Source organism: Perissodus microlepis, chromosome 7 (genome assembly GCF_051167445.1).
Source record: "Perissodus microlepis isolate ML-2025 ecotype Zambia chromosome 7, ASM5116744v1, whole genome shotgun sequence".
NCBI classification, from domain to species: domain Eukaryota; kingdom Metazoa; phylum Chordata; class Actinopteri; order Cichliformes; family Cichlidae; genus Perissodus; species Perissodus microlepis.
Genome location: NC_140467.1, coordinates 60,459,637 through 60,469,737, shown reverse-complemented (window position 1 = coordinate 60,469,737; position 10,101 = coordinate 60,459,637). Strand labels below are relative to the sequence as shown.

Below are 10,101 nucleotides of genomic sequence, written 5' to 3'. Positions count from 1 at the left end.
CCCGTCTGTATGTTATGTGTTTGGAAGCATGAGAACCGTTTGGAATGAATCTAGACATTTACACTTATTATACTTTCTCATCAATCATCTATTATCATCTATCTAATACGATTAAGGTTGTGGTTAAGTCTAGGGATAAGGTTATGGTTAGGGTTAGGATTAAGTTTATGGTTAGGGCTGGAATATATGGCTAAATAAAAAATTCAAAGGAAATTAAATTTTAAAACAAATGTTGTGTTAAAGAGAAAGCTGAGAGAAAAATGTTTTTTCCCCTCTGTCATACTTTTAAAACATTCCAAATAAAACATGTTCTTAAAACTTGTTCAAGAAACATAACAAATGTTTTGGTTTTTGTTACAAGCAAAAAAAAAAAAAAAAAAAGGTAGCAATGACAATGGCATCTCATGGCTGCTTGTCATGGACACTTATTTTTATTATATTGCTTACATACACAAATACCATAACTGTATGTGTTGAATCACTGCTGCCTCATAGCAATGACTTTCTAGACTTAAAGGTGCTGCTGAGCTTGGCCATAGGTTCAATTCAATTCAATTCAATTTTATTTATATAGCGCCAAATCACAACAAAAGTCGCCTCAAGGCGCTTCATGAGAAAAACCCAACAATCATATGACCCCCTATGAGCAAGCACTTTGGCGACAGTGGGAAGGAAAAACTCCCTTTTAACAGGAAGAAACCTCCGGCAGAACCAGGCTCAGGGAGGGGCGGCCATCTGCTGCGACCGGTTGGGGTGAGAGAAGGAAGACAGGATAAAAGACATGCTGTGGAAGAGAGACAGAGGTTAATAACAGATATGATTCAATGCAGAGAGGTCTATTAATACATAGTGAGTGAGAAAGGTGACTGGAAAGGAAAAACTCAATGCATCATGGGAATCCCCCAGCAGCCTACGTCTATTGCAGCATAACTAAGGGAGGATTCAGGGTCACCTGGTCCAGCCCTAACTATATGCTTTAGCAAAAAGGAAAGTTTTAAGCCTAATCTTAAAAGTAGAGATAGTTTCTGTCTCCCGAATCCAAACTGGAAGCTGGTTCCACAGAAGAGGGGCCTGAAAACTGAAGGCTCTGCCTCCCATTCTACTTTTAAATACTCTAGGAACAACAAGTAGGCCTGCAGAGCGAGAGCGAAGTGCTCTAATAGGGTGATATGGTACTACAAGGTCATTAAGATAAGATGGGGCCTGATTATTTAAGACCTTGTATGTGAGGAGCAGGATTTTGAATTCAATTCTGGATTTAACAGGAAGCCAATGAAGGGAAGCCAAAACAGGAGAAATATGCTCTCTCCTTCTAGTCCCTGTCAGTACTCTTGCTGCAGCATTTTGGATTAGCTGAAGGCTTTTCAGTGAGTTTTTTGGACATCCTGATAATAATGAATTACAGTAGTCCAGCCTGGAAGTAATAAATGCATTAACTAGTTTTTCAGCGTCACTCTGAGACAGGATATTTCTAATTTTAGAGATATTGCGCAAATGGAAGAAAGCAGTCTTACATATTTGTTTAATATGTGCGTTGAAGGACATGTCCTGGTCAAAAATGACTCCAAGGTTCCTCACAGCGTTACTGGAGGCCAAGGTAATGCCATCCAGAGTATGAATCTGGTTAGATACCATATTTCTAAGATTTTCAGGGCCGAGTACAATAACCTCAGTTTTATCTGAATTAAGAAGCAGAAAGTTAGCGGCCATCCAGGTCTTTATGTCTTTAAGACATTCCTGCAGTTTAACTAATTGGTGTGTGTTATCTGGCTTCATGGACAGATAGAGCTGGGTGTCATCTGCATAGCAGTGAAAATGTATGCTATGTCTTCTAATGATGCTGCCTAAGGGAAGCATGTATAATGTAAACAGAATTGGTCCTAGCACTGAACCCTGTGGAACTCCATAATTAACCTCAGTGGGTGAAGAGGACTCTCCATTTACATGCACAAATTGGAGTCTATTAGATAGATATGATACAAACCACTGCAGTGCAGTACCTGTAATACCTACAGCATGTTCTAATCGCTCTAATAGGATATTATGGTCGACAGTATCGAACGCTGCACTGAGGTCTAGCAGGACAAGCACAGAGATGAGTCCACTGTCAGAGGCCATAAGAAGATCATTTGTAACCTTCACTAAAGCTGTTTCTGTGCTGTGATGAGCTCTGAAACCTGACTGAAACTCTTCAAATAAACCATTCCTCTGCAGATGATCTGTTAGCTGTTTGACAACTACTCTTTCAAGGATTTTTGATATGAAAGGAAGGTTGGAGATTGGCCTATAATTAGCTAAGACTGCTGGGTCTAGAGATGGCTTTTTGAGTAAAGGTTTAACCACAGCCAGCTTGAAGGCCTGTGGTACATAGCCGATTATTAGAGATAGGTTGATCATATTTAAGATCGAAGAATTAATCAATGGCAGGACTTCTTTGAGCAGTTTTGTAGGAATGGGGTCTAAAAGACACGTTGATGGTTTGGAGGAAGTAATTATTGAAGTTAACTCAGAAAGATCAATTGGAGAAAAAGAGTCTAACTTAACATCAATGGTACTAAGAGTAGCTGTAGATAATATTACATCTGTGGGATGATTACTGGTAATTTTTTCTCTAATGATAAAAATTTTATTTGTGAAGAAGTTCATGAAGTCATTACTAGTTAACGTTAAAGGGATGGTTGGCTCAACAGAGCTCTGACTCTTTGTCAGCCTGGCTACAGTGCTGAAGAGAAACCTGGGGTTGTTCTTATTTTCTTCAATCAGTGATGAATAGTAAGATGTTCTGGCTTTGCGGAGGGCTTTCTTATAAAGCAGCAAACTATTTCTCCAGGCTAAATGATGATCCTCTAAATTTGTGACACGCCATTTCCTCTCCAGATTACGAGTCATCTGCTTTAGGGTACGTGTTTGAGAATTATACCACGGAGTCAGGTACTTCTGATTAGAGACCTTAGTTTTCACTGGAGCTACAGTATCCAGAGTCGTACGTAGTGAGGAGGTGAAATTATTAACAAGATAATCAACCTCTGTTGGGGTAGCGTTCAGATAGCTGCTCTGCTCTGTGTTGGTACAGGGCATTGAAGATGATAACAGTGGGTGGATTATATTCTTAAACTTAGTTACAGCGCTTTCAGAAAGACATCTACTTTGATAAAGTCTCCTCTCCACCGCTGTGTAATCAATTATTGTAAATGTAAATGTTATCAGGAAATGATCAGACAGGAGAGGGTTTTCAGGAAACACTGTTAAATGTTCAGTTTCTATGCCATATGTTAAAACAAGATCTAGAGTGTGATTAAAGTGGTGGGTGGGTTCTTTTACATTTTGAGAGAAGCCAATTGAGTCTAATAACAGACTAAATGCCATGTTGAGGCTGTCATTTTTAGCATCTACATGGATGTTAAAATCACCCACAATAATTATTTTATTTGAGCTCAGAACTAGATTAGATATAAAGTCTGAGAAATCAGACAGAAACTCTGTGTAAGGCCCAGGTGGACGATAGATGATAACAAGTAAGACTGGTTTCTGAGTTTCACAGCTGGGGTGGACAATGTTAAGCATCAGGCTTTCAAATGAATTAAAAGTCTGTCTTGGTCTTTCATTAATTAATAGGCTGGTGTGAAAAATTGCTGCCACACCGCCCCCTCGGCCTGTGCTTCGAGGTTTCTGGTAGTTAGAATGACTCGGGGGTGTTGATTCATTTAAACTAACATAATCATCCTGCTGCAACCAGGTTTCTGTAAGGCAGAGTAAATCAATTTGTTGATCAATTATTAAGTCATGTACTAACAGTGACTTGGAGGAGAGAGACCTAATATTTAATAATCCACATTTCACTGTTTTACTCTTTGGTTCAGATGTGGATACTGTATTGTTCTTTCTTTTTGATTGTTTATGTTTAAGTTGTTTGTTGCTGGTTTTTAGTTTGTTATTTGTCTTTTTGGAAGCTGACACAGTCTCTATGGAGATGGGTTTTTGGGGGGGTAGCAGGAGGAGAGAAGCTGCAGAGAGGCGTGTAAGACTGCAACTCTGCTTCCTGGTCCCAACTCTGGATAGTCATATTTTGGGGGGTTTAATAAATTTGTCCATATTTCTAGAAATGAGAGCTGCTCCATCCAAAGTGGGATGGATGCCGTCTCTCCTAACAAGACCAGGTTTCCTCCAGAAGGTTTGCCAATTATCTATGAAGCCCACATCGTTTCTGGGACACCACTCAGACAGCCAGCAATTTAAGGAGAACATGCGGCTAAACATGTCACTCCTGGTCTGATTGGGGAGGGGACCAGAGAAAACTACAGAGTCCGACATTGTTTTAGCAAAGTTGCACATCGATTCAATATTGATTTTAGTGACCTCCGATTGGCGTAACCGGGTGTCATTACTGCCGACGTGAATTATGATTTTACTGAATTTACGTTTACCCTTAGCCAGCAGTTTTAAATTTCCTTCAATGTCGCCTGCTCTGGCCCCTGGAAGACAATTGACTATGGTTGCCGGTGTCTCTAGCTTCACATGTCTGAGAACAGAATCACCAATTACCAGAGTTTGACCCCCGGCGGGTGTGTCACCGAGTGGGGAAAAACGGTTAGACACATGAACGGGTTGGTGGTGTACCTGGGGCTTCTGTTTAGGACTATGCTTCCTCCTCACCGTGACCCAGCCGCCCTCTTTCCCCAGCTGCTTGGGGTCTGCCGGGGAACAGCTAGCGGGGCCTACGCTATCTTCGGCTGCACCAGCTACAGGGGCCTGGCTAGCTACGGGTGAATGAAGGGTGCGAAGCCGAGTCTCCAATTCAGTAATCCTGGCCTCCAGAGCTGCAAATATGCTACATTTGTTACAGATATCATTACTGCTAAAGGAGGCCGAGGAGTAACTAAACATCTGACACAATAAGCAAGAAAGTGCAGGAGGGACAGGTGAAGTAGCCATGGTGCTAACGAGTCGGCTACGAGCTAAGCTAAGCTAGCGAAACAGTACAGAGACAGTGAGTGAATACTTTGGCTATAAATTAGGTAGTGAGTACACAGAAAGTGTGCTTCGGATGAAGCACGTGAAGATTATACTATGAAAGAAGAATGTATTTAAAAGTTGTTAATTAAATTGCTAAGCAAATAAGCTACTCAGAAACACCACTGTGTTTGAGCAGGAACAGGAAGTGATACTCTACCGCAGAGCGAGCGAACACCAAGTGACAGCGCCACTTTTCATTTAATACCAGCAGCACATCTAAAAGAAATTGTGAAGTGTATGTGAGCAACTGATATTTGAATTATGTTGATAAATTCACATCTTAAATGTTTGTCTATGAATTCAGTTTTGTCTACAAGTAGCAGTCTATACATGATGGAATAACATGCTATGGTAGACTGCTGGCCATGATTCAGTGCGCCACCTATTCACAACATTCCTGAACAGAAATAGGCCTCTGCACCTGGGGTGAGGGTGTGGCCATGAAAACAATGTGACATGCCATTGGATGTTGGGACACATAATAACATGACGCTAAGCATCGGCCAATGAATGTGAACTAACAACCACAAGGTCGCGGGTATGGGTGTGCTGTAGGAAAATCCTAATATAAAAGTATTTTACTGTGCATTTTACAGTTTTGTTCTGTTCTTCTAGAACATCATTAAAGTTACGTAAATAGACTGTGATTTCACATTTCAAATGTAAATTAACGTTAAATCACTGTAATGTGATGCCAATGTTCACATTTTGGACAGAGAGGACAGATGGTTTGAAATAGGAGTGAAAGAAGCCATCTATGTCCACTGTGAGCGACCATCTTTGAACAGAGGCGGGGGTTTACGACACCAACTGTCTGCCATCTATAATCGAGTTTTGAGTTCATGATTTCACAAATATCTGTCCGTTATTTGAAAGATTGAACTGTTGAATTCAAATGTAATGCTATGGAAAAGTATATAACATGATTCCTATAAGCTTGTGTCACATAAGTATTATTATCATTGCTATTTAGGGCGATTGTGGCTCAAGAGTTGGCAGTTCACTTTGTGATCACAAGGTTGCCGGTTCGAGCCCCGGCTCGGACACTCTCGGTATTGTGTCCGTGGTCAAGACTCTTCACCTACTGATAATGGCCAGAGGGGCTGATATGGCAGCCTCGCCTCTGTCCCAGGGCATGCAATCCATTATTATTTAAACCAACTGTTAACTGTATATTTCTGTACATTTACATATTATGATTCATATTGCCACATTCATAGACCTTGTTTATAGGTAATTTCATTGTTTGATCACGTCAAAATGTTCCTAATTTAATGTCTAAAAGCACTTGGAAAAGGCAGAATCCCATGTAAAATTGGCGCAACAAACTCTATTTTCATTACTGAAAATAACTGTATTTTCATGAGAAAGTTATTGTTCTGTTATTTTACGGTAGTATTTTGGTGCCCCAGCTGCCGGAATATTACTGTTTTTTTAGGATTTTTTTTTTCCTATTTATAGATAATTTCATTCTTTAATCACATTAACATGTTCCTAATTTAATGTTTAAGATCACTTGAAAAGGCACGATCCCATGTAAAATTAGCGCAACAAACTCTATTTTCATTACTGGAAATAACTGTATTTTCATGAGGAAGTTATTTTCTGTTATTTTACGGTAGTATTTTGGCGCCCCAGCTGCCGGAATATTACCGATTTTTTAAGATGTTTTTTTTTAACAGTGCACATAAAGGCAGACAGTGACTAATACGTGCATCTATTTTGAAGATTTAGAGAGACATACATGCTGAATCTTAGTTGTAGATCCTGTAATGGTAAAGTTTCAGGAACTGAAAGTGTCCACTTTGAGTCAGACTGCAATAATAATTAGATTTTTTTTTTAATTCTGTGGTTTGTGTTATGCATGCAACATCTTACAGTAAATCATTTATTGTGCTCTTTTAACAGTCTCCAAGTTTCCAATGATAATTTATGATAACGTATAAGGTTTAGTTGCTAAGCAAGTACATGTTTAGAAGTTGCTACTTTTCATTACATATTAATATGTCAATGTAAATGCTTAATTTTTTACTTTTTTATTCAGAACTGATAAACAAACAAACTGATAAACCACCGCCTCTGTTCAAAGATGGTCGCTCATAGTGGACGGAAATTGCTTCTTTCACTCCTCTTTCAAACCATCTGTCCTCTCTGTCCAAAATGTGAACATTGGCATCCTTGAAAGAGTGTCCTTTATCCTTAAGATGCAGATGGACTGCTGAGTTTTGTCCTGTGGAGGTGGCTCTTCTGTGTTGTGCCATGCGCTTGTGAAGTGGCTGTTTGGTCTCTCCAATGTAGAGGTCTGAGCATTCCTCGCTGCACTGTACAGCATACACCACATTGTTAAGTCTGTGTTTTGGAGTTTTGTCTTTCGGGTGAACCAGTTTTTGTCTAAGCGTGTTGCTGGGTCTGAAATGCACCGGGACGTCATGCTTGGAGAAAACTCTCCTGAGTTTTTCTGATACACCGGCTACCATCGCGAGCGACCATCTTTGAACAGAGGCGGTGGTTTACGACACCAACTGTCTGCCATCTATAATCCAGTTTTGAGTTCCCTCCCCAGACGCCTTAACGCCCACTCACATCCTGGGCCATCTGACCTCAGGAATTCGCATGACAAGGTGGGGCCAGGTTTCCCAATGAGCTCACCCGAAACTCTGGCTGATTGGGACCCACACCCAGTTTCACACCTTGGCTCAGGCGATTAGAGGATCATCAGGGGGTCCTTTTGTCCCTCTGTACTACAAGGTCATTAAGATAAGATGGGGCCTGATTATTTATAACCTTGTATGTGAGGAGCAGGATTTAGAATTCATTCTGGATTTAACATGAAGCCAATGAAGGGAAGCCAAAACAGGAGAAATCTGCTCTCTCTTTCTAGTCCCTGTCAGTACTCTTGCTGCAGCATTTTGGATTAGCTGAAGGCTTTTCAGCGAGTTTTTTGGACATCCTGATAATAATGAATTACAGTAGTCCAGCCTGGAAGTAATAAATGCATGAACTAGTTTTTCAGCATCACTCTGAGACAGGATATTTCTAATTTTAGAGATGTTCCAATGCAGGTGAAGTTATTTCTTTCTTGCAAACATTTTACAATTTATTTCAAACAATATTCACAGTTTATTTAAACGTAATATTTGCTAGAAACTGCACCCGATGCTGCTTTAGTCAGTTTCTTTTTTTCTTTTTTTTTTTTGTTAAATTAAAGTGCATGTTAACTTTCTAATGATCTGTGTCACTGGACTTAAACATTTGTGAAGCTCTGCAGTCACTGTCATTCTCATTTACTTTCAGTAACACAAGTTAAAGGAAAGCAGGTCTTCATTGTCTTTAAAAAATCTCAAAGGAATTAGATCCTGTCATCGGCCACTTCAAAGGGACGACTGGCACGTTTGACACTACACAGCAGTTCCTTACCTGGGGCGCTCACCCCCCTAATGAGAGAGTTCAGGCTGGAGTAAAAACGAATGTAGTTGGAGTATCTGTTGTTGGAAGTCATCATCACCAACCAATACCAGTTCTCTTTCCCTTTCTGTGGTTTGGGATCACAGCCCCAGGCTCCATAGGAATACAAGCCGGGATACTCTCCTTCTGTGTGGAACACTGGCCCGGTAACACTAACAAGCTGGCTGCGAGGACAAGTACCTGAAGGAAAATTAAAGTGTGTATTAACTGTGACCCATACTAGTCCTATAGAGGTTTCAACCTCTTAACAATCGCAAGTGAGACATAACTCACCCTGTGGAAGCTGTGGAAGCTGGGTGAGTGCCTTCACTTCCTTTTTGCAACTGTCCAGGTCTGTCCTCAGAACCTCGATGGTTTGTCGTCCCTTTATCACCTGCATGGTGTCGAACTTCTCCAGCGCTTTCATTTCTGTTTTCATGATCTCCAGCTGAGAGAAAGAAGACATTCAAATGTGGAGCCAAACAGAGAAAAATGTATTTCTTAACATGGCTTGATACTCCACAAATCAACAAAAGGGCACTTAAAACAATGAATATACAGAATATGTTTAACAGAATTAAATGTCACTGTTCTGTTAACACCATCTATAATATAGAATAGTGAAAACACAATAGTAGATGTACACTTCAGGGTGATGTCAGCGTTTTGCAGCATGTGGTTGTGAATGCACCTGGCGAGTGGCGCTAGCAGTGAGGATCTGGTGTTCCTGGGTGGTGCTGTTGAGCTTGTCAATCAGCTGCTTGATCTCATTCATTTCATTCTCTATAAGATACAGGCTGAGAACGCCATACAGCCCTCTGTCATCCTCCTTTTCCAGGATCAGCACATCTTTGCTCAGCTGGGTAAGACGTTGCTCCAACCCCTGCAGTAGACTCTTCAGCTCCACAGACTGCAGAGACAGCAGTGGTAAAACAAACAAACAGAATGACACTATGAGTCGTAGGGTAACTTACCTTCTGTGGGATGATGTTGCTTTTGCAGTCTGATGTACTGCTTTCAACTTTTCTGAGTTTTTCATGAGGGAATATTCTCTCTGAGTTATTCAGCTCGCATGTACACTCTGTATTAGGGATGGGTACCGGTATCCGGTGCCATGATGACACCGGTTCTGACATAAACGGTAGTAACCAGACCGAAAAGCAGCGCACATTTCGGTGCTTTATTTCGGTGCTTTTTTTCCTGATCTGTGATACACTTTAGATTCTAGCCAATCATTTTACGTTTCCGAGGATAGTAGGCGGGTCCAGGTAGGTACGTTCTTTTAGAGCAGAGCTACAGATTAAAAACGCCCAAGGCGAAGCGGTCAAAAGTCTGGCTGTACTTCACAGCAAAATATGCAAACTCAGCAGCCTGCAACAAGTGCTTTAAGGTGATACTGTGATACTGTCAAAGGAGGTAACACCTCAAATCTGATGAAACACCTGGTGACGCATAGCGTTTTTTTTTTAAAGCCGAAAAATGCGCCGTATTTGATAGCTTGCTGCGAGCCCTCACACCGTGCACATCTACTGCGGGTGGGTTGCCTGTTATCGGACACGGAGTTAGCAACATCCCCCAAAAACCCGAAGAGGAGAGTCCTGTCCCCTAGCCCTGCCAGTGTAGTAGAAATGATGACGGATGATG

At 41.0% G+C, this 10,101-nt stretch overlaps 1 protein-coding gene across 1 annotated transcript; it reads right to left on the bottom strand.

Annotated features, from left to right (window-relative positions):
• Positions 1 to 8,362: 8,362 nt before the first annotated feature.
• On the bottom strand, positions 8,363 to 9,593 carry LOC146384406 (olfactomedin-4-like). The gene is made up of 4 exons (XM_084932485.1): positions 9,432 to 9,593; positions 9,149 to 9,367; positions 8,752 to 8,905; positions 8,363 to 8,658 (listed from the first exon to the last, which is right to left on the bottom strand). Exons 1-4 carry the CDS (start codon positions 9,591 to 9,593, stop codon positions 8,363 to 8,365), a joined length of 831 nt encoding a protein of 276 aa, XP_084788611.1.
• Positions 9,594 to 10,101: the final 508 nt, after the last annotated feature.

Coding starts and splice junctions, on each gene's coding strand:
- LOC146384406 (XM_084932485.1), bottom strand. CDS start 9,593: ATGTCAGAACCGGTGTCATCATGGCACCGGATACCGGTACCCATCCCT. Junction 9,368..9,431: donor GCAACATCATCCCACAGAAG/GTAAGTTACCCT, acceptor CTGTCTCTGCAG/TCTGTGGAGCTGAAGAGTCT. Junction 8,659..8,751: donor GCTTCCACAGCTTCCACAGG/GTGAGTTATGTC, acceptor ATTTTCCTTCAG/GTACTTGTCCTCGCAGCCAG.